We start from the raw sequence: 26,362 nt of genomic DNA on the forward strand, positions 1-26,362 counted from the left end.
ACTATCTGCTATTTCTATTGCTTTTTATGTTAGTAGTATTATGTACTGTATAAGTATTGTATGTATGTATTTATATATATGATTTGTATTTATTTTGATATTAATGATTTTTTGTTTGTTCTTATTTTTTGTTTCTGTGTCCGCCATCTACGATTTTGACATTATCTTAAGATATATGTACGCAAATGATTGTCTGGAAGAGATCGCTTTTAAGCGATAAGACCGCCTATTGTTTACCTTGAATGTATGTGTAATATATAGATTTTTTTGTACTGATTTGTGGTGTGCAATAAAGAATATTTGTATTGTATTGTATCTGTAATATTCCGAAATCTTATTAAGAAAAACCTTGTATAGTCAACTGAAATTAGCACAAGCTTACTGACCGCCATTGTTGGAGTAAAAGAAGCAACGTAAGCTTACCTAATTATGAAATAACCCTCCTTCGGGCAGTCGGGTAAATAGGTTACACTTCGATTGTTCTTATCACAAAACATAAACCTCAGCACCTACCCAAGTTCCCACGCAGCGTGGCACGTGTGTTGTATGGGTGCGTACGCGCATAGATTAGCGGTCAACGAAAGTGACATTTGACATGCTTTTCCACGTTTTGTTTGCATAATATTATCTTTCAGGGTCAGGATGGCGGTAAAGCCGATTAAAAGCAATTTAAATGCAATTCCTTAATTTTATGAATAAGTAAAGATGTATTTCGTACATACAATTGAATGAATATTCGGTTTTGATTTTTGTCAAGCCAATTTGAGAACGAGTTGACCTTATTCCTGTTACGTAACCAACTTGGACAACTAGTTATCTATTGAGATTTTTTTCGTAACTGATAACAAATGTAACGTTATCAAATTATTTATTTGGCTATAGGTAGAGTCATTCACGATGACGCGTGCCGTGGTTCTTATTACAATGTCAAAATCACGCGTCTTCGTGGATGGCACTAGGTATAAAATGATTCAGTAAAATCATTATAAAAACTAAATAAATCCTTCCGTATGTATTTTTCCACTTAAAAACTATTTATGTACTGTAGCTTCATCTGGAGTAGTTGTTGTCTTTTCGCAAATTTTCTTCGCCTTACTTGTTTAACCAAACAACTTAAGCGGCATTTAAATGTTTAGATTTTCCACAGCTTTCCACGTGAAACGCGTTTGCACGTGAAAATTCAACATTGACACACTCACTTTGGCCATTAAGGCTGGCTTTGTGTTTGTGAACTTGTTTGGGTGAAGTGAAGAACCATGGGTGTTTATTTTTCACCACTTTCACATTCAATTAATCGTTACTCACTAGTGATTGTATTGTGATAACAAAATATTGTGTAAGCAGTTAAATTAATTTTAACATTTATACACTTGTACTGACTTTATCCCAAACAGCATCATTTTCCAGAAATTTTCGAGAGAAGACGAGAATAGAATAGAAATTAAATTTTACCATAGGAATTTATTGTCATGTCCAAACATTACATATAAAAAATGTGACATAAAAAATTGCACACTTGCGCAATTTCTTCTACTAACTGTCTTACTTAAAGTACAATTTATTAATTAGTTATAAAGTATCTTAGATACTTTTATACCAATCTCCCGCTTTAGTATTCAATAACCTCCTCCTTTTGAAGTCGGTTAAAAAACAAATTCCTTAAAAATAAAAATAAAAACAAAAGATCTCAGAACGTATCGCTTCAAAAAAGTCACTTTTGTATAACTTTTTAAGAATTTTCGACGCTTCAAACACGCATTTCGTCTGCCCCTAAAAATACGCCATGTGCATAAGCCCTAACACAAGATTAAACAGCATTATAACTGCCAATATAAACAACGCCAAGTCGTAAAATAATCATTCAAGACTTTAGCAACTGCTAATATATGTCAACACCATCCCAGTTTCTACAACTCAGGGATATACTTTCCATCTTAACATCTACATTAAATTACTCCGACACGTCAGGCCATAGACGGGCATTCACATAAGCAAGCCATAAAGTTTTAGCTGAACTTTCACGTGTAAGTTGTATGAGCGGTGCAAACTGCAGCATCTACTGGGGTAGGTATATAAAGATTCTCGGGCTGGATTGCAGGTGAAATCTTAGTATTTTTGTCTTCAAGGGGCTATCGTAGAATCTGCGCTGTGAACTTGTTTTGCTATGTCGATTGATATCCTTACTTGCCTTATATTTCAAATGCGAATTTTTGTGCGTGTGTATTTGTGTGAAATATAAACTTGTGTTTTTTTATATTGTGTGCCTAGTGGTTTATATTTAAATATCTAAATGAATTGTTGTATACGGTACTACCTGTATTTTTACAAGCTTTTATTTAACTTGTCTTATTTTTGTTGTGGTTGTGTTTTTTGGGTCAAATCAACAATTAATGTACAACAAACAATTAATGTACAGCGAACAAAAGAACAGTAAGCCAAAAAATCTTGTATTAAAAATAAAAAAAATACCTAACGCAAAGTTCTCTAAAATTAGTTAATTCATTACAACAAAGTGCGAGGGCATCGGCCCCATAACCTAAGGGCCGCATGTGCCCAGGTGATTTCCATGAAAGCGAAACCACTTTTCACTATCGTTTGTCTCACTCTCTCCTAAAACAACAGACGAAATTGTGCCATCGAATATTTTAAGTCGAATGAGAGATTGCTTTATAATCAGTCAGGTTAGAAAGCTTGAAATAATTAATAATGAAATGAAATCCATAATCCTGCTAATGTTATTATTGGATTTGATGATAGCTGTCCATGAGGTTTATTGTGTCACTTGATAGCCTGCGATACAGAGTTCTCTAGTAACCCTAGTGCAGACCAACGTGTAACATAGATTTTTGTAAAACATTGTATTTTGTTATCTTGTGCTGCAAATTATTAATAATATTTAATAATTTACTAGCCCGTTTTTACTCAGTTATCACAAAAACGCCCATTTTTAATAAAAATGCTAAATAACATATATCCTTACCATTACTCCCCTCTCGCCCAACCCAAATCCCGATACATATTCAACATGACGGCATCCATCACAAAGCTGACGCACCTCATAAAATATGTTCAAATGATTTTATTTCAATTTGCGAAGCATCTTTGTACGTTCTACACCCTCATAACTTAGAACGACCTGTCCTTCTGACCCTATATATATTTCTCTCGAAAGACGGATCGCAGGGACCTAACCTATTTAAACGTTCCCTTTTTGCGAGGAAAATATGCGCTCTAAAATGGAAGTCGCTACGAGTGTCTGGAATGTCTTAGGTACATTGTTTCTTGACATGAATAGTTGATGTGACAGAGTCTTTGAGATGGAGCTAAGAAATATTTTACCTTGTGGAATACTTACGACGTTAAGTAGAGACATTGGGTGCAAGTTTGAATGAGTAGGTAACCTATGTAAGATATTTATAAAAGTGCTTAAGTTAATTGCTCTTTTGCAGAGCTTTGTGAAGCTACTATTTGCTTTTAAATTGTTTAAAAATTTTCACTTTGCTTCAACGTATTTACTTGTATTCGGAGGTAACAAATTTTCTATAATTAAAATAAGTCTCAAGATGTATAATTCCGCTATCAATAGAGACATTTCATTCTTCATACAAAACTCATAATATACGTTTCTAAAATATACCCTTATTCGGTTTAGTAATTACCATGCTAGATTAAAAAAAAAATCTTCTCAAAAAACCAGTTACAAAACGCAGAACAGTTGTAAGCGAGTAACACCTCTTTGATCCGTGTCAAGATTACTCAATGTAGCCCGTCCGCGATACTAGGCGATCGAGGCATGACGACTGCCAGCGCAAGCAGCGCGGACTTATAATACTTTACTTGTGCTAAGTTTCGCTCACTGAGAAGCACAGAACTCAATATACTGGCAGCAAAATTACTCAATGTTGCTTACCCAATATACTAAACGTTTGAGAATCGCCAGCGCAGGCAGCTACGATATCGCATTTTTTTGCTAAGTATGGCTCACTGATAAGCAGAGTGCTCACTGTAAAATTTCTCAACATTGCCTGTCGGAGACGGAAGCCGCCAGCGCAAATAGGTATTAAAGATCAATGTTTTAACCTGTTAGCATTTTCTCCATGACATACTAAGTGCTCAAGATAATCTCAGATGGTAGGCAATCAGGAGCCCCCAGTGCGAGTAACAGACTTTTTTGCTTGTGATGAGATTGCTCATTGAAAAGCAGAGTGCTCAAGATGCTAACTGTAAAATTGCTCACCGTAGCTAGCCCTAGACGGTAGTGACGGATTCACCAGCGTGAGTGATAAAGATTTTTTGCTTGTGCTAAGAATTGCTCACTGAAAGTAGAGTGCACAAGATGCTTACTGTAAAATTGCTCACCGTTGCCCGCCCGAGGCGCAGGGTGGGCGGGCGTCGCCAGCGCGAGCAGCGCCAGCGCACACCACCATGTCATCACAACCACACCTGAAACAATACAAAAAACATTATTAATATTTATTTTAATTACCTATTCATGTTTCATTTTATGACTTTTGCTGAAAAAATCTAAGACTTTAAAATGAAAAGTTTTCAGATGCACCGGACGAGATTTGAACGCGCATCTCCTTGGTATACGCGCCAAGTGTGCTACTAACAGACCTTTATCGTTTCTTTATAAAAGAAACAACTTTAATATCGGGTTAATTATGATTTATTTATTGTATACAAAAGCGATTTTGTATACAATACTGAAGCAGTTTGAGGGTTTGTATACAGACATAACATACTCTGAAAATACTACACTATATGTAATTTTGATTTTTTTGCCATACTGGAAGCTACATTATTTCTTATAGTAGCTTGCTACGATTTCTTACTTATAAAAAAGAAAACTAAAGAAGTTAAACTATTTTACCAAGTGTTAATTGTTCATGGTCGGATTACCGTGGTCTTAGCAGAAGATTTAATTTTATGCACTACAACCTAAAAAGTATATTTTGAAACCTATATACTTACAGCAGAAATACAAAACTGAAAAAGATTCTTTTTAACACTGCAAAAGTCCATTGTATTGCACAGTTCCCAGCTAGATAAGCATAGGTAAAGACCACCCGCTCGGGCTGGGTTCTTCGGGAGCAATAAATCTCTAGCGTTAACGTGCTATCAGCTGTCCGGGTGATGGGTCGCGAGGTGTATTCTGAATTATAATAGAGATGGAGGGTTTTTTACTTCATGATAATGCAGAAGATGATTTATGGAATATTCAGGTTTGCGTGCGTAAGGTTTATGACATCTCTGTACTACGTTATAGCAGAATAAATAAACTCAAAATATTAATATCAATAATAATAATAGTAATAATATATATTAGTATCAATGGTTGAATTGCACATTGTCCTACATTAAAACAAATGGACAAAAAAATGGAAACAATAATTTATTAATATATGAGTACCAATTTTATGATAATCGAATTGAAATTCCGGAATCATACTAAATTCCAAACAAAATTCACAAAAAAAGTATACAGCGTGTATTTTTGATACTACCTCAAACTGTAACCAGACGAAGATTTAAGTGCTGTTATGTGAACCAATATGAAAACAAATTGTTAATTTAGAAATAACTACCAGAGCGTAATTAATTTTAGAAATATTTTCGAGCAGCAATGTAATGCGTACAATAATTTGATAAGAGAGAGACGCGTTCTGTGACAGCTGTCACGTCAAGAAGTGCGCATGTTTTGAATAAAAATAAAGTAGTATCGCGTAGTGATACTTTGCGTGCTAATTAATTTTGTAAGGAAAATAATAAGTCTATTTTTTTTACTAAAACATAATAAATGTGATTACTAGGGCCTTTACTAACTGCCCTTAAAGTATGAGGTAGTATCTGTATACGAGAATCTAGACAATTAATTAATTTGAATGCTTACTTTTAAAAACTTATTTGTGTTTTTATCACGAGTCATGTCGCAGGGTGAAACCATTTTAAGTATAAAGCTTTGGCACAGTTATGTCTACGCCAGCACTTACCCTGTTAATCAAGCAGCCGTTTTACAGGTCATCAAAACTGTCGACGGGTCTGTTTCGCTCGAGATGGGCCGTATTCAGGCTTTATGGGCTTTAATAGTTTACTATCTTTATGGTTGTCTGAGGAATAACTAAACTTAGCGGAATACGCCTTGTATATTTATTAATGTATTGTAAAATAGATCAAATTATGCGAAATTTTCAGTAGCAGCAGTTTTTTTTGTTTATGTGCACTAATGTGTAGGCCATGTAGCACGGAGAACAGATGGTCGTTGGGGCCGAAAGGTTCTCGAGTGGAGACCGCGGATCGGCAAGCGCAGCGTAGGACGTCCACCAACGAGATGGACGGATGACCTCGTTGAAGTCGCGGGTTGACGGTGGATGCAAGCCGCTTCCAACCGAGGCAACTGGAGACCTATGGGGAGGCCTATGTCCAACAGTGGACATCCTATGCTTTGTGTCAAATTGAATTAGTAGTCTAGTAACAGATGTATACTACTTATAGTTATGTTTTAGTGGGAGCCATTTAGAGAGGAATTGCGTGTTATTGTGTAACCATTTTATAACAAAAGGTATGCACTTTCATAGGTTTGCTCTCCTCCAATAAATAAATAAATGTTAGGTATTTTATTCCAATTTTACTTTTTTTATGTATGATTGTTTGTTACTTCAACACGCAAAAACGGCTCAACTACAACAACGTTATAACTTATTTAGATTAACACAGAGGATTCGTTTTATCCCGAAAAACTGCCTTTATCAGAAGAAAATTCTAAGCAGATATCTAATAAAAAGTATCTCGCAGCACAAGTTGATATTTCACGAATATCAAAGCGACCCGATTGTCCGCATGTCCGTCGGCGGCTTTAAATCGCGACGGTAGACTGCTTGGCGCCGGCCGTTTTTACAATCTTTTATGTAACTTGCCCGGTTGTTGTTAAGTAGGTCAAATCTTGTAAGTTCATTTTTACCTACTTCCAGTAGTCGGATCGACTTGAAATGTGGTAAACCTACCTATGTAAGTTATATAATAATGCAAGTACAGTCAACAAAGTTCATTTTGAACCACTTCTAGTGGTCGGATTGACTTGAAATTTTGTATAAGTAGGTACCTACCAAGAAATTTGTTATAATAATTATGTAAATTGGATGACAATACAAGAACGGTTGACAAAAAAAGGTTGTCATCATCATCATCATCCCAGCCTATATACGTCCCACTGCTGGGACAGGCCTCCTCTCAGAATGAGAGGGCTTGGGCCGTAGTTCCCACGCGGGTCCAGTGCGGATTGGGAACTTCACACGCACCATTGAATTGCTTCGCAGGTTTGTGCAGGTTTCATCACGATGTTTTTCCTTCACCGCAAAGCTCGTGGTAAATTTCAAATGTAATTCCGCACATGAATTTCGAAAAACTCAGTGGTGCGAGCCGGGGTTTGATCCCACGAACCTCTGCTTGAGAGGCGAAAAAAGCTTGTATTAAAATGTAATTTTTAACACAAAACTTATTAGATACAAGATGACTTGAAGAGAAGATTTATTATACAGGGCCCAGGCTTGTGAATAAATGATTAAGTAGCTTGTAGTAACGCAAAGGCCTGTGGAGAATGATTAAAACTGTTATTTAAATTAAAGTTTAGGGTCTATAGAGGTTTATTATCGAAACATTTATAAAAGGATGGAATAGATTAAGGAGATAAAGCAACTTGAACGTTCCATAACTCATAACTAAGTACATGGTTCGAGGATTTTGGCAATTTAACGTCGTATGATATATGATGTAATTTCCTATTCATAAGCACATTAAAACTGGAATGAAATGCATTGGCGATTAAGCTTTTGAATACAATAATTAGATAATATGACAGTCAATTAAAAGTAAAAGAATCTTTGTCGTTGCCTTTAACTTCTTATTTCAGTGAATTATTTATTTTATCAAAATCACACTATAGAAATGTTAGGTGATAATTATGAATAGAATATTATATTACTATATTACAGTGTGATACTTTAAGCGCCATCAATTCATCAGCATCATCAGCTGGAAGAGGGGCCCCTTAGAATATGGATTTTATTATTATATCTAATATTTATTTATTTATTTGTATGTCGTGACATAAGATCAAATGTTGTTATATAGTTAAAAGTTTTACTACCCTAAAAACTAGTGGGAATTTATTTAGTAGTCTTAGTGGGAATTGTTTTAGGATGTAGGCTATACTTATCGCATTACTTTAATGTACTATTGATATTAATTGTGTCTGTATCTGTTTTTTCCCCCAATAAATTAAAAAAAAAACTACCCGCAGATTTGAAAAACGAATGTTTGGACGAAACATTAGGACGCCGACTCAAGAAGCTTCTTTTGGACAATAAAAAAAAATGACTGAAAATAATTGACTGAAAATTATTTTGTCTGTACCATTAAGTACTATAATATTTATATTTCATTTTTTATTTTTCTGTTATATATTATATTTATTAGGTAAGAGTTTTTGAGCGTCACGATTTAAATGGGTCCCGACTGTTGAACTTTAAGTTAGGTACTTAACAAAGTTCTAGCCCACTAGACTTGTTTTCTTCTTTTTAGTATTTTTAAAGCAGTCGGGATTTTTAAAATTTATTGTTTTATTTCACACTTCTTTAATAGTTCTGTGAAAATGGTGGGTTTAAAACTATTATAACCCATATATATTTAGAATGGGCTAATTATTAGCTTTCATTTGATACTTCACTCGATAGGTTTGAATAAAAAATATTTTTTGAAAACTTACGATTTGGCGCCAAAAACAATTTCATGTACCCACTGTCACTCGCGTTATCAATACAAATCCAATGACGTATCATTTATCAAAAACAGTTCAGCCATTGAGTTACGAGAGGTCATACATACATACGCGTCAAACACAACCCTCCTTCTTCGCAGTCGGGTAATAAGTCACAGCAAATATGTAACAATTAGCAAGGACATATGATCAATTGATCATTTACATGCTTTTGGTATCATAAGTACCTAATAGTTACTGTTTTTTTATAAACGCTTTTCAGTAAAAAGACTCGTCAAGACCCTATTTTTAATGCTAAAAAAACGAAGTATAGCACCTTGTTATAAAGAGGTTCTAGATTAAAGCAATATTTTCCCAGTTTTCGTCAAGTTTTTTTACGATTCTAAATAAAATACGGCGTCATAAACACGTAACGTTAACGTCTTTACGACTCAAGGTAAAACGTTTACAAACGTCAACCTCTTAACGTCGGACGTTGAAATGTTAAATTGTTAAATCCGTATTACGACCATAAAGAGCTTTAAGTGGGATTTATTCCTTGAATATAATTTTATTTTTTAAATGCGAAAGGCAAATCCTCAGTACGCAAGTCCGACTCACACTTGTCCAGTTACTTAATCCAGTCACAAAACACAGATAGTTCAGAAGTCAAGCTCCATACAAGTGCGCTCGAGCAACGCACACATAAACACTGCTCACGGACATGATATCTCGGCACGGTTGGGACCAGTGCGAGCGGGAGTGCCATGCGCTTGAGATACGCGTCTGTGAACTTTTTTGTGCAATAATGGAGCAACAAAAAAAAAGTTATTATAACGGTTCAGTGGACGGTTGTTTAAATTAAATAATCGTGAATTTCGCCAATAACGAAGTCGTCGGTAGATATTTTCTGTGACAAATTTATAATATAACAATGACATTAAACTTAAAATATTTTAATTATTAATTTATTTTTCCATTCTTCCCGTTTCATTCTACTACCACGATAGTTTTTTGGTGCATAAGCCATAGTTGACAACCTTAGAGCGACCGCCGAGCGTAGGTATGAAAAGTGAAGTACATACAGGAGATTGACTTCTGAACTATCTGTGTTTTGTGACCCAGTTTACCTACTAAAGCATTATCAAGAGCGTATTTTTATTAAGTCAGGGGTCACTGACCGCTGCCTTTAAAGGGTAAAAGCGCCTATCAAAAACTCATCAGCCGTGAAGAATGCCGTCTGCGAAGAGTAATTACCCTCAGACCCTTGATAAGACTTATCTTTACTACTCGGGGACTTAGCAGCCACCTTGACATGGTGACTCCAATTGTGAAGCTTAAGTAATGCAGTTATATGGTTTGCTAAGTTTGTTGAGATAAAAAAAGGGCTTTGTGTTTACAATTTAATGTAATGTAACATGCAATAAAGAATTTTAATTTGTAGATCTAAAAAACTTTGTTTAAGTAACCCAGAAAATGATTTATTTATTTGGAGAACAAACAGAAATAAGTGTACAGAATGATGTCTTACTAATATTATAAAAAAAAATGCGAAAATTTTGTGAGTATGTGCGTATGTTTGTTACTCCTTCACACTAAAACGTCTGGATGGATTCGATGGAGTCGAATAAAAAAAAAGATACCTCGATGTTTAAAAAAACATAATAGGATACTTTTCATCCCGATATTCTCACGGGATCGGGATCAAAAATCTCGCAAACCGCTAGTTTTCGCGTTATGAAATTCGTTGCGAGTTTTCTTCATACAATATAAACGAACAACGTATCCTAAAATTTTGGGGACTTTTTTAAAATCATTATCATCATCTGCGTACAACAGTCCACTACTGGACATAGGCCTCTTCCATGGCGTGCCAAAACACTATCTTCAACATCCATCCGCCACCAGCGACCCTCTTAGGATCGTCCGTCCACCGTGCCTCAGTACGCCCTACACTACGTTTTCCCGTCCGTAGTCTCCATTTGAGGACACCTCTGCTCCACCGTTCATCAGTCCTGTGATAGATGTGGAGCAACGTCTGTGACTTTCGTTTTTGAAAATCCCAGGATTTAAATTCAAGCGTTGAACCTAATTGCTCATGTAGCGGAAGGCGCGTGTAAACTCCAGTCTTTCACAAAGACTCTTTAGTAGGTAATACTAAACTTTGACATCACCAACCAATCGTATGATCAACATATCATATCAACTTTACTAGACACCTGACATGACACCAAACCATTTAAAAACATTCTCTCCACATATCTCACGTGTTCTATAGGTGAAAGTCACATCACCAAGTTTACGATTACGCCGCCGCCGACATTACCTTAAAATTTCCCGGTTACGTAATAAGATTCATGGATACTTAAAATACGGGCCTCGGAGTTAATAAAAGTCCGGAATTTGGTATATTTGAAGTTGGATTTTGTCAGACGTATCTCCTGGGATGTTTGCGAAATTTGATTGGAGAGTAATGATGAGTTTTGGGGCCGCAAAATGGGATACGGAAAGTTTACGCCTCCTTTTCAACGTCAACAAAGCCTTTACAGATTGTCTGCTGATATGTTGGATATCATCTTGAGTGGACGCATATTGATAAAAAAAATGCGTTAGTTAAAACTTTTCTGTACGGTAATGAGATTTCATACATCATTACAGCACGGGGGGGGGGGTCGCGCCACGACCACGTGCAGCTGCAGGTCGTCAGGTGGGGCAGACATATCTACCTGCTCGTTCTCGTTAATGCAGGGCATTCACAATAGTTCTTGAACACATGATAGAGGATTTAATATAGGGATATAGATAAAATATTGTATGCAACTGTACGTAATTAATTTTTAAAACACTCATGTGACCCTATTGTAAACCCACACTCGTGTTTTAAGGACCCCTATTACGATACAGTTGCATAAAATACTATTTTTAGCTAAGCTGAGCATAACACCTGTTAAATATATTTAGTGCCATAGTTACAAGTATAAGACTTCCGATACCACAAATGGGACTTGTTAAATTGTTTAAACCAAATACAGTAAACCTACAAAATTAAAAGTAAAATCTACTTAAAATGAAAAATAAGGCTAATGGTCAAACACTTACCGGACATCTTCTATACGTTATACTGCTGAACGTATTGTTACCATCACAATAAGGGATGACATGAGTTAAACCTACCCAATGCTATCTCCAATATATTTAGAAAAATTGCATGTACTACTAAGTCGCCTTCGATCTCTATGAAGTCCTCCTTACGATGATTTATATGTGTGTGTTTTATTTTCTATATGTATTTACTTAAAGACATTCAGGGCTCAAACAACGCAAGCGCCTCTTAGTGAAAAGCTTGTCATAAGTAATTATAATACGAGATCGTATTCCTTTAATCCTTCAAAATCTCCGAAGCATCACAACCATCACAGTATAAACCTAGTATACCATCTACAAACAGTCGAATTCGCACTACCACAAGAGCTCTACTCGTGTGCCCGCCCCCTCTCATAGGACATAAAATGTATGTGTAAAAACGATTGAATACCCATGTCGGCGGCCGATCTTAAAATCCGCCAGATCACGAAATTCCTAGGCATATCATGAAACGCCGCCATTTCATGATATGCTTAAAAGTTGGCCAGGCATATCACGATGTTCCTGAGAAATAATACGGCAGATCGATAAGAGCAACGCATTCGTCGATATTCCTAGCTCTATACTGGGCACATCGTAAAATAGTTTCTTTTTTGGCCACTGGTGGCGCTGCGTATGCAATGGCGGCCGTGACCGGCTGACCGGCCGTGTTTGTTTACCGCGTGAAAAATGTCGGCGTCACGACAAAATGATCTTTGAACCGAAAATAGTGATTGAATTCAACATAGAAGTGCACAAGAAGCTTTTGAACATCAGCTCCATTTTTTTTATGTGAATTAAACGGATTCTGTGCACAATGTGAAAAAACCATGGACGTCTGCCCGTATTTTGGAGGTTAGTATTTTGTTGTAGATCGATTAGAGCAACGCATTCGTCGATATTCTTAGCTCTATACCGCGCGGGCACCTACGTAATATGACGAATAGAAGAAAAATTTAGGTACGACGAGCGAAGCGAGGAGTGGTTAGTATCAATTGTGATTACGACGCACGAGCCGAGCGAGCGAAGCGAGCGTGCCACGGGAGCGGCCGGCGAAGTGCCAGAACCGATATGGCGGCGTTTCATGATAAGCCTAGGAATTTCATGATCTGCCTAAACTGGCCAAATCATGAAATGGCGGCGTTTCATGATATGCCTAGGAATTTCATGATCTGCGTAAACGTCACTAGGTAAATCGTTAAACGGTGAGTTTGAACGATATGGCGGTTGTCCCTTAGCCAATTCATGAAATGGCGGCATTTCACGATATGCCTAGGAATGTCGTGATCTGGCGGATTTTACGATCGGCCGCCGACACCCATACTACCTGTTCTAAAATTAAACCAAAATATTTCAGCAATAAGTAGTTGGGTTTGTTTGACTAAACTTCTCCATTTTTTTTTTACAAATTTTAAATATTATTGAGAAATGTTTCCAAAATACATTGACCGATATTCAAAGTATACTTACCCCATCCAGAAGAGCAATTGTTCTAATTTTTTTATCAAAACCTTTACAGGGTGTTCAATTCATTTGAATTCGTTTTAAGAATGTTCATTTAGGGACGCTAGTCAGGTTCGTACTGTAACATACGCACACATTGGAGAACTCAAAACGTGTGCCAGAATGCTTGCGGGGACGACTGGGTAAAAAATAATTTACACAGCCCTTTTCACCACTTTTTTCTGTCACACGATAACTATAGACAAGGTTAGAAAGAGATGGTAAATGCGATCGCGAATGTCATCGCGTTGACAATACACCACTGAATACGTACCCACGGACGGCTTGCCTCGGCGCTTCTTTGTAGATCACATACTGCATTTATAGTTACTCTGTCGCAACTAATCCTTGCACGATTCGCTATATTACTCTAAATCTACACAATGGTTCAACTTGAGCCAACTTCTGATTAGGTCTTACGCTGAGTTTAACGAACAGACAGAAGACGAGAACAATAAGTTCACTGTACAAATAATTATTGCTAACGGAAAATGAGACGTAATGTACAACAGAGTCAAGCAAATTGGACGATTTGAAAGCCGAAGACATATTGCAAAACGTTCTTTTGATAAGAAGGTTGGTAAAAATATACGCTAAAATTTTAAAAAAACCTTACTATACAATATGACGTTTTAAACTTTCGTGATTCTCACTCATAGTCAAAATACCACAAACGGGACTTATCACGCTATTATTACACAATTAATATTTACCTCAGGTGTGCTAGGCAGACTTGATACCCCACACTTCAGTCTACTCGTGACCACGGCAACTGTAACGTTGCCGAAACGTCGAGGTAAATATTACTTGTGTAATAATAGCGTGATAAGTCCCGTTTGTGGTATTTTGACTATACAATATGATACTCATAACCCTTCTATATTATCCGATGATTAATGCAACAAATCCTACTAAAATCATAAATGCGAAAGTTTAGAAGTTTATAAAGTAAATGGCCGAGTGCTCGGCACATTATTGCCCAATAGACGACACCCTGCTGTCGTCTCTATTGCTAATGACATAAGATTAAAGATGCCAACTATATATTGGTCGAGTACTCGTACGTTTACCTTACCGCATTACAAGTTGGTGGTACTACGAGGAATACGTATTTATGTTTGATACGCAAAAAAACTCATGGAATTTGAATGAAAGTTGGCGCATGATGGTTTACCAGCTTAAGACCCTTCTTAGAAATTCTACGACGTTGTGATGCACGTGATGGACCGAAATCGATGGAGGAAACGCGTTTGTGCTCGAACGACCATCATCAAACGCGCTCTTCGATCAAGATTGATATGACCAAGAGGAAATAGATGGTTCACAATCTGAATTTCTAACACAGAATACGTTTCGTTGCAGTGCGCGTGTTGCAGCAGCCGCTGAGTCGCGTTGCTCCGAAGACGAAGGGCTACGGATTAGCCCGAAACATGTCGAGCTAAACTCGATTTAAGACGTGAGTTATCCGGGTCATTATATTTAATACAGAATACGTTTTTCCCCGAAAATTTAAATTATACACAAGTTCGTAAAAAACGAATTCTTTGCAGACTAAGTCGCAAGAAAACACCTGATGGTGGAATCATAAATTGCTTATACTTTTTTGGTATGGAGTAGCAGTGGTATTTACGATAGGTATGGTATAAAACTTGTGTACACTTAACTGCGAGGTGCTGCATCCGAAGACAAACATAACTCACCTTTCTCTCCCTCTAAGTTTCGCCAAATGAAAATGTGCACTCCCCGCTACTGCGGAGTAGCGTGGTAAAAGGTTGTAAGTTGATATAGACCGCAAAGTAACGCTTGATCAGACTTTGATAGACTTAGATTTTGTACAAACATTTTATTAACGCCGCGAGTTTCATGGCCCGTAAGTCACGTAGCCCATAAACGACATAGCACAGTTTTATTGAAGTATCGAGCCCTTTCGGGAGTGATCCGACAAATAAATATTCCCGTTTAATACGACATTCTGGAAATTTTATTGGAAAAACCCTTTTGTAATAAAATATTCGGTTATTGGAGTGATTGACTCTTATATCTGCTTATTGGATTTCGGTAAATACTCGTAAGTTGAGAATGAAAGTGGTTATAGGAATTAAAGTTGAAAGGGAAAACTTTCGGATTCCAGATTATTCGTTTATAGTATTTGCTTATAGGAAAAAATTAGGTAAGTTGTGTTAATAATCAGAAAACTTAAGAATAATATGTACGACTATTAGTTATTCAATTTTTTAAAGTAGCCTAAGTACGTTAAATTATATTATAACCGCTAGAATGAAAACATGAAATTTTGCTCATTTTTTACAATGTACCATAAGAATGCCACAAGTTTAAGGAATCTCTATGGGATGTTTTGAAAAAAGTTTGATATTTTATCCGTGCAAAAGTGCTTTGAGAATTATTCCAAAATGGTATATTTTGAAACTAACATGAGCACAAGCAAACAATTCTCCATCTCAATAAACCTAGTGTCCAAAACATTCCGAAACTTACTTACATTCGACAGCAACCCAAACCCTGTAATCGAAGCCCAAAATTATTCAAAAGGTCCAAAACCGGAACCGAACTCAACCAATTACCTTGACAGCATTTTTAAGGCGGACCCGATATCCAATTAACTTTACCAGCGCTTAATTGAATATTTTAATTACCAACTTTTATCGATACTCGATCTTGATATTAAAAGGATAAGGTGGTAAAAAGTGTTTTAATCCGAATTCAAAACAAAACAGTATGATTTAAACAGTCTTTATCGTCATCATCATTGATCAGCCGTAGGACACCCATTCTTGGACATAGGCCTCCCTATACACATAGTAAAAGAGGACAAGTAGGCTCACTACGAACAAAAGTATATCGCGCGGCTTAAATGTGTGCGCGCCGGTTGGCGCCGGTACGCACGCACCCGCCCCACGCACACACTGATAATTTAAGGAGGATTAAGTTTTCTTTAGAGAAGGCTGCGCTGCCGTCGGTGACGTACGTTTCGATTTTAGCTCGCTCGTCTGGCGCTCGCTTCGCGAGATGATCACCTTTTACGTTCGCGTACTCGTACTCGCGTATTTTTTGTATTAGGTATAGTTGAAAAATTAGTAGTATATAAGTGTAGTGTAATAGTTTCGTGCAAGGACACATAAAAAATAATAGATACCAACCTACCTATAAACAACATAGTTATAGTATTATTATGTGTAGGTAAACGTGAGTAGTATTTATACAGTCGCCATCACCATTCCACCGAATTCATAAAAAATATTTTTAAATTTAGCATAATAATAATATGGCATAGAATCGGTCTGGTTTCTCTAGACACAGACATAACAGACTAGACAATTTTAAGTTTACTTTCGTACTAAAATTATTTGCTGGTATGTAATTAATCTAAAATAGACGTCGACAACCCTAAGCGTCCGCGCCGGAGTAGGCAGTTACGTTTCCTAAAGGGTCGGAGTGGACTTACTTGTCACTGTGCTATAGATCTCCAGTTACTTTGGTTGGAAGCGGCCTGCATCCACCGTGAACCCGCGGCTTCTACCAGGTCATCCGTCCATCTCGGTGGTAGAGGTCCAACGCTGCGCTTACCGGTCGACGGTCTATATTCAAAAACTTATCGGTCCCACGGCTATCTGTTCTCCGTGCCTGCCCATTGCCACTTCAATGAGCAGTCTTTGTATAATAGGGTGGAGCGAGTTTATTTTTTATGGATTTTGAATACTGAATAGTGTTAAAAAGTTGCGACTTGTTCAAAAGTTCACGAGAAAAATAAAAATATTTGATACATTGATCCCTCTACTGTCATTCAAAGATTGAAAAAAACTGTTATGTTAAATTCCGTAAAATATTGTGTTTTTACCGAAAATTATGTTGTCATCTTATTCAAAATATACCTTAGTTGGAGTAAAACGCCTTTGTAACGCACTAACTGTACCAAAATTTTAAATATACTGTCTTTATGTGACTTGTAACACGAAACTGTATGTATTGATACAATTTTTGATTGAAGTTGTATCCCGTCGCTTTTCAGTATAAAATTTATTTATTTATTTTCATGTGAAATTACGAAGTTTTCAAACAAGAATCAATATTTTCGAGGTAAGGTAGAGAGCTAAAACATGTCGAAAAAATAATATAAAATATTTATGTAAGACACTAGTCCATATGCAAGTTTTTAGAGGTCTTCGAGACTGATTAAACAACATTTTTTTTCTCCAAACATAGACGCTCCACCCTATTGCATATATTTGTATAACTGTAAATTTAATTTAGCCAACTAAGACCCTGGGTACCAAAGTTTGGTACAACTATCTGAGCGCTTCACTTCAAATAGAACTTTAGAACGTGAAGCTGTACATAGGACGCTTTACTGTACGTGGTGTCACTCTGCTTCCAGAGCAAGGTATGTGCGAGAGAGCTAATTTTCGGTGCGGCAGGCGTAAGCTTTCGGAATCCAAGAACTTAATGGTTAAGTAAAACAGTTTAATAATAGCGTTAAATGTTTCCATTGTGAAAAAAGTTGGTATGTTTAAAATCTCCCATTTTTATTTTGACAGTGGAAGCATACACACCTGGTTTGTTTGAATTTTTTCATGATCGGTATATCTCATCTGATCTCTTAGGTTAAGATGTTCAGAGTAAGGCACTTGAATAAGAGTCTCTCTACATTCTTGTCAAATCTATATATTTCTAATTTACTTTATTTCGTTAGTTTTAGTATCAAAGAGAACTGAAAAATATTTTTTGTTTTAAAAAGCAACTTTCCGCCAAGTTTCTTGCGCCTATATTGTTCTTGGCAATGATGGTCTTTCCGAAAGCGATAATAAAGTGACAAGTATAAGAGCCTTTTGCGGTCTATTTACGGTTTTTGATTGACTACATCACATACTACATCAGTTAATAGAAATACTCCAACAATATTATTTGTACTAGAACTTTTGAAAATCCTCCACCGTATTTCCTTCCACTTTCACTTGCTACTGCCTACCAAATATGCAGCGAAAAAAAAACTTGCTACGTTTAGGTATAAGAGCAATTCTTGTATAGTTATTTATTTCGATGATCTCAACATCTCTAATGATTTCAATCTAGCTCGGTCAACTCGTAGAAAAACGCGCGCTTCGAATTCTAGCAAAAAAAAACCCGAGCAAATCTCCATCGCCCATGTACTTTTGTCCAGACCAAATATATTTCCTTTGACTAACCTAGAATCAGCCATCCAAATCAATTTACATGCGAAAGAAAGAACCCTACCGAAGTAAATCCTTTGAACCTGCGCTCGTGACCCAAGTAATACGAGTAGCTTCAAGTTTTCAATGAGTAATATTAAGAATCGGACCTGTGCTTTCCCAGAGGACAAATATATCAATTTAAAGTATAGAAGCACTTTAAATTAAAATATTTAAAAATACCCTATATTTAGATTTAAACAATTTGCTTGCCAGATGCCAAATTTCAACTCTCTAGGTAACCTGGAAGTATTACAATTTTTGATAAATGAATTAGTGAGTCAGTCGGTGGGAGAACTTGTGATTTTCGGACATCAAAATGTCGTGAATGATCACAGGTTTTTTTTAAAATCCAATTCATAGCAATCTGGTAAACTTTGCAATAATTATATATTATGTACAGACAAGTCTCAGAATTACAACTGACAAAGAACCCGCTGTCTAGCAAAGTTAAAAAGTTATTCGACTTGCTTAAGAAAATTGTAATGTTTGACGGTGAAATTCCACTTGAAATCGCTGCACGGAGAAAATGTCCCGGGAAAGTCCGAAGCGCAAAGAAAATTAATTAAACGAAATGCTGGCAATGCATCCCAAGAGCGGAGATAAAAATAGTTTAAAGTTTACGATTGGACATTGGCTTCTATTATATATAGTACGTTTAGTGACTTAGCTATTGGAGGAAGCGAATGCTACAATTTAAACAAAGTCAATCAGCTAATGCTGTGAGCATAATATCAGATTCAAACGGCACATTCAATAAATGCCTTACAGACTAACAGAAATATCCAACTTCCTACTAATATTATAATGTGAAAGTTGGTGAAGATGTTTGGATGTTTGTTACTCAATCACACCTTAACCGCTGAACCGATTTAGATGAAACTTGGTATACAGATAGTTTTATTCCCGAGAAAGAACATAAAAAAGTTTTTTTCCTGGAAAAAATCATAATTCCCGCAGGATAGCGATCAACGAGTACTACGCGGACAGTAACAGCTAGTAATAAATACAAACTAAATTAACTGGGTGGCTGGTGATAGCATAGTGGACTACATTCTATGCACACATATGCACTTCTGATCGACAGACCTCCATGTGCTATGTTGCAGATAATCCTTCAATAGCGCTCACACTAACACCACTTAGCAACAATTCGAAACAAGAGAAATCCCCGTGCTCGCTCAATGGAAAACGTTATTTATAGACATAGCCGAATGCATTGCGTGCATCTCCGATCATAATTACCCATCAAGTGAAAATATACTTTCATTCTATGGAAAACGAACTGGAAAATCGGAAGCAGTTACCAACACCTGGCATTAGGCGAAGTTAAATTGTTTGCCGTCCACTGTCATTTGGCGCTATTGTGCACACAAGCGTTCCGACAATTTGTACGCACTAGTTGTGGTTTAATTCAATAATGCGTGGCAATGAAAGTAAGTGTTTCGAACTGCAATTGGCGGGTTGGGTGTTAATGTGTATTCATTAGCAGGTCTGGCAGTCCAAGAGTATGCAGGGACCTCGGGATAATGAGCACATGCAGGCGGATTTAGTTGCTGAATTAGTGGTTTCTAAGTCAATGTGTAGTAGGTTGTACAATATCAAACGCAGTATCCAGAAAAGCAAAATTTCTACTTAATGAACTACAATATTTATATAATATTATTTATATAATATAATATTATTCCGGGTCGTACTTGGTCCAGCGGGTCTCGTTGGCCATACAACGGGGCAATGCCGCTGGGGTAATGGGTACGTTTGGGCCAAGTACGATGCGGACGGGTATGGAGTAGTTTTTGTTTTACTTTATTATATCTTTGCGGCTTTGCGAGGAGGAGGAGGAGAAGGAGGAGGGGAGCTTTGCGGTGAAGGAAAACATCGTGAGGAAACCTGCACAAACCTGCGAAGCGATTCAATGGTGCGTGCGAAGTTCCCAATCCGCACTGGGCCCGCGTGGGAACTATGGCCCAAGCCCTCTTGATCTGAGAGGAGGCCTGTACCCAGCAGTGGGACGTATATAAACTGGGATGATGATGGTTTATTATATAATTTATTCTCTTTTTTTGTGATTTTTTACATTTTTTTTATTGTATAACTGTTTTTAATAAATTATACTTTTAAGTGATTAAATTATTTATGTGTATACAATATTGTTACCATAATTATGTTTCTCCGCTACCAATAGCAAAAAGCAGTAGCAATAAAAGCAAACTTCCACTTGTTTTCAAAACTATTATTAAAATCATTAACTTAGGTTTACTTTTTTTTTACATGAAACTGAAACTTTTTCAACGTAGAGACTAAATTATGAATGAACGACCTACTTAAATTAGTGTTCATATCTTGTGCTGCAACGTATGCTGAATATTCAATTTCTTTTGTTTTACTGGAAGCCTATTTAATAATGTATGTCTGGCCCATACCTACTCACAAACTTTCGCATTTATAATATTAGTACGATTATAGGAATTATCCACTTCTATCAGGGCTTCAAATCTGCTTTGTACAGAACTTGTTAGCGCCAACTCGTTAGTTCTGGAACCATTGGCAAACCCAATATTATGCAGAGTTTATTGCTCCCAGACACGCGAATTGTTAATATTCGAAACGCTAACCTCGTCTGGATCTGTTGTAGGTTTCATTATACATGGAATCTAAACCTTATTGTAATCCTGGCCGACTCCATGTTCTTGCTGTTTTTATACAGATTTGTATTGACATTGATTTTGATTGTCATTCACTCTTGTTTTTTCTTGTGTTGTGATGGAATAAACTCTGCTTATATATTTTACTTAAATATGTGTTTAAATCCAGTTCTACAATAGGTTATGGGATAGCAATTTATAGTCAAACGTTTTCAAAATGTCAGAAAGTAAAAGTTGTGTTTTTCCGCAAGAAAAACTACGCGGACGTGAAAATTACGTTGTGTGGAAGTTTGTAATGAAAAATGCATTGATTCTGGACAATTTGTGGGCCTGTGTATGTGGTTATGCGGAAAATGACGAAACATCGGTTGATGTTAGAACTAGACGTGACGACATAGCGAAATCTAAGATTTGCTTGAGCGTTGAAAAATCATGTTTCTCGCATTTGATATCGGCAAAAACGGCAAAAGATGCCTGGAATGCGCTGGCAAGTGCGTACGATGACAAAGGACTCGGTTCCAGAGTGCGAGTACTCCAGAACTTGTGCGCCGTCAAACTAGAGAACTTCGGTAGCATGGAAGCTTACGTCAATGAGGTATTGTCATTAGCTCAGCAATTGGCGAATATGAACAAGGTTGTTGATGACGAGTTTCTCGGGGCACTGATGCTCAAAGGTTTACCGACGGAGTATGAGCCCATGATCATGGCACTAGAGCATTCGGGAGCTGTTATTACGGCCGATCTAGTCAAGTCAAAACTACTACAGGATCAACGTTGGACTACTCGTGGAGATTCGAGTGAGTGCTTCTATTCTACGAGAAAAAGCGCTACAACAAATGACTCCGGAACGAGAAAAGCGCAGCAACACAAGGTAGAGTCAAAAGCGAAGGACTTATCTGGGCGTAAGAGAGAACCGTGGTGCTGGAAATGCAAACAAAAGGGGCATGTGAAGAAAGATTGTCAGAGCGATAGAAATTCTTCAGGAAACTGCGTTTTGTCGGCATATAGTACTGGAGCGGGCAAAGATACGAGTACTTCGTGGTACATTGACTCTGGAGCGACAAACCACATGACTGGCAAGCGAGATTTGATGACAGACTTTAAATCGCGTGGTGGTTCGGTTACCATTGCCAGTGGAGATAAACTGCAGTGCACGGGAATAGGTAACGTTATGTTGTCGGAAAATGCGATATTAACTAACGTGTTATTTATACCTGAACTCTCTGTTAATCTCATATCTGTTTCTCAGATGATTAAGGACGGTAGCAGTGTTAGTTTTGATACTAATGGTTGTACAATTTCTAACTTTAGCGATACTTTGCTTAAAGCAAATGACATAGGCGGTGCTTATAAACTTCAAACCTGCAGTCTAAGGGCGAATCTAACTGTTAGTACTACGACCTGGCATCAAAGACTTGGTCACTTGAGTGGCAATAACATGAAGCTTTTGAGGCAGGGACTTGCTAATGATATTAGTTTTCAGGACGACCCTTGTAAAGGCGTTGCGTGCGAAGTTTGTTTAAAAGGAAAGCAGGTCCGTTTTCCTTTCCATAGCAAGCCTGATAAGTCTGTGGCTGCAAAGCGGTTGGAATTAGTCCACACCGATTTGTGTGGTCCGTTGCCGGTGAATTCGCTTGGAGGCAAGAGGTACATCCTGACGTTCTTGGATGATCATACGAGGAAGGTGTTCGTGTATTTCTTGAAGCGAAAAAGCGAGGTGAGTGAATACACGAAAAACTTTATTAATTTAGTGGAAACTCAAACTGGTGATAAAGTTAAAAATTTGAGGTCTGACTGTGGTACTGAGTATGTGAACAGGGAACTTGAAGGTTTTTGACAGGTAAAGGGATTGTTCACCAGGTGACTGTACCGTACAGCGCACAACAAAATTCCTGCGCAGAAAGGCTCAATCGTACGCTGTTAGAAAAAGTAAGATGCCTGTTGTATACGGCAAACCTAGACCACAAATTTTGGGCAGAGGCTGCTTGCACGGCGGCGCACTTAATAAATGTGTCACCTTCGAAGAGGCTCTCTGGTAAAACTCCTGAGGAGGCCTGGACGGGTAAGAAAGTGAGTTTAAAACACTTACGTGTGTTTGGCTGTGAAGCTCACGCTCATGTTGATAAAGTGAAGCGGAATAAGCTTGAGCCAAAAAGCAAGCGTTGTATATTTCTTGGTTACGAACCAAATGGATATAGGCTCTATGATTTGACGAAACATATAGTATTTCGAAGTCGAGATGTTGTTTTTAATGAAACAATTTTTCCAGGGTTCACCGGCAAACGGTCTGTGGAGATTTTCTTCCCGACATGTGACGATGAAGCTGTTGCTGAGGAGAGTCGTGCGGGAAATCAGCCTGAGGTTGAGAATGTAGAGAATGAGGCGGAGATGCGACCATTACAGAATGTCGACGTACAGGTTGAGGCGGAGAGGCCGGAAGCGCCTGAAGTTTGGTTCGAGGCGGACGAGCAGGACCCGTGTTCTTCTACTAACACAGGCGGTGTACCACAAGAGCCACGGAATGATGGACCAGCCTATAATTTGCGGCCAAGATTACCGAGGACAATGTCTGCACTAGAGGTAGAGTTGAATGAACCAACTACTGTCAAGGAGGCTTTGCAATCGAGCGATAGTAAGTTGTGGAGGCAAGCTATGCAAGATGAAATTGATTCGTTCAATAAGCATGAGGCCTGGGAGCTTGTAGACAGACCTGCAGACAAGAATATTGTCAAGAATCGGTGGCTATTTAAAATTAAACGCGACGCTAATGGAGAAATAGCGTGTTATAGAGCGCGATTGGTTGCAAAAGGGTTTACTCAAAAGTTCGGGATTGATTATTTAGATACGTATTCTCCTGTTGTACGACATAGTTCGTTGAGGATGTTGCTGTCTCTTGCGGTCGAGTTAGATTTGAAGATTGATCATCTTGACGTAAAAACTGCCTTCCTGAATGGAAATTTGAGTGAAGAGATCTACATGTCTCAGCCAGAAGGATTTATCAGACAAGGCAATGAGCATAAAGTCTACAAACTCAAGAAAGCCGTGTACGGGTTAAAACAAGCGTCTAGAGCTTGGTACGATAAGGTAAAAGAAGTTTTACTGGCAGATAACTTTACGCAGAGCAAGCACGAGAGCTGTATCTTCAGTCGCCGGGTGGGTAAGCATACCATTATCATTGCTCTCTACGTTGACGATTTTTTCGTGTTCTACGACTGCGACAAGCTTGCTGGCAAGCTGAAAATGTCGCTGAAGTCTCACTTCACTATAAAAGATTTAGGTGAGGTAAAACATATGCTAGGAATTAAGGTAGATCGCACTAGTAGTGAGTTAAAGCTGAGTCAGAGAACGTATATCGAAAAGTTGCTTGAACGTTTCGGTATGAGTGACTGCAAAGTCGCGAAACGCCCTTAGACGTAGGTCTGAAGTTTTCTGACAGTGTTAACTATGATAGTAGACTACCATATCAGGAGCTGATAGGCTGCTTGATGTATTTATCTGTGACCAGCAGACCAGACATTTCATTTGCTGTAAGTTTTCTTAGTCAGTTTAATACACGCCACTCAGCTGAACATTTTGCTGCAGCTAAGCGTGTATTACGTTACTTGAAAGGGACAATGAATTTAGGTCTACTGTACAGAAAAAGTAGTAAGCATGATAAGTTTCGTGTTTATGGTTTTACTGATGCTGATTGGGCTAATGGGCGGATCGTAAATCATACACGGGCTATATGTTTAAGCTAGGTAGGAACGTCATTTCCTGGGGTTGTTACAAACAATCTTGTATCGCACTTTCGTCTACCGAGGCGGAGTACATTGCTTTGTCTGAAGCGGCAAAAGAAGCGGTATACGTCCGTGCGCTACTTACTGAAATTACAGGGCATAGTAATGCTGTAACTCTGTATAGTGATAACCAGTCTGCGGCAAAACTTGCCACTAATCCGGTCTTTCACAAGCGTTCTAAACACGTGGACATTAGGTATCACTATATACGTGAGGCGGTTGATAATAAAGTCATTCAACTGACTTATATGCCTACTGAACAAATGACTGTCAGTCGTTTGTTAAAGATATGCTTGAAGTCGTCCAAGATTAAGAGGGCGTGTTGTAGGTTTCATTATACATGGAATCTAAACCTTATTGTAATCCTGGCCGACTCCATGTTCTTGCTGTTTTTATACAGATTTGTATTGACATTGATTTTTATTGTCATTCACTCTTGTTTTTTCTTGTGTTGTGATGGAATAAACTCTGCTTATATATTTTACTTAAATATGTGTTTAAATCCAGTTCTACAATAGATCTATACGGGTAGGGTTTACTTTGAGATCTAGTTTTGGAGTTATAAAACACGAAAGGAAAGCATTGGTAGTACGGGCAAACGTACTGAAAAATGTTTGGCTACATTTTATACCGATACAAGGTCAAGATGTATCGACATACTTACATAATTCCAAAATCTCAACCATCAGTCTAGAAGCAGAAAATCTAGCACCGGTATTCTTTATCCAAGTTTAGTGACGACGATTCTTTTTTGGAATTTTCACAGGATTTTTTGGCGGTTTGATCCCGTATTTTGTAATTAAATGCGAATCTAATAGTTCACGCAAAACAAAGTCGCGGGTAAAATCTAGCGTAGTAGTAGTTAATAATTATAGTTTCTATGATATCGAAATGTATGTACTACCTAATAACCCAGTGCCAAGAAAGAAAACGAAAGAAGAAACATTTTTATTCGTGACATTATACAAAATACTATAGGTATAGAATTAAACTAAAAAATTACGTAAGACGCGGGATTCCATAGATTGCTCTTCATCGCAGCCACACATTATATAAAATGTTGCATCCCCATTTTCCATCTTAAACGAAGTATAACGACTACTCTATGACAAGATCATGAGCTTTAAGATAAGATATATGACAATGAAAGCGATAAATAAAACTCTTCAATGGCCAATACAACCATACTTAGAAGATTCGCAACAACGAATACATCTAAAATATGTAGATGCTTATTTATTATGTTTCGATTCAAAGCAGTCATCTTTCGCACCGCTCACAATGCTTCGCTTTCTTCGAATTTGTCATATGTTTTGACAAGTAAATTTGCAA

General features: G+C 37.5%; 1 protein-coding gene across 1 annotated transcript in view; it reads right to left on the reverse strand.

The window, feature by feature from the left end:
• Window positions 1–26,362, reverse strand: part of LOC141436199 (uncharacterized) — a 256,690-nt gene that overhangs the window by 66,194 nt on the left and 164,134 nt on the right. The window contains exon 3 of the mRNA XM_074099086.1: window positions 4,345–4,443. Within this exon, the coding sequence (XP_073955187.1) occupies window positions 4,345–4,443 (99 nt within the window). The remainder of the gene's footprint in view (window positions 1–4,344; window positions 4,444–26,362) is intronic.

This window comes from Choristoneura fumiferana, chromosome 16, assembly GCF_025370935.1.
Source record: "Choristoneura fumiferana chromosome 16, NRCan_CFum_1, whole genome shotgun sequence".
Taxonomy (NCBI): domain Eukaryota; kingdom Metazoa; phylum Arthropoda; class Insecta; order Lepidoptera; family Tortricidae; genus Choristoneura; species Choristoneura fumiferana.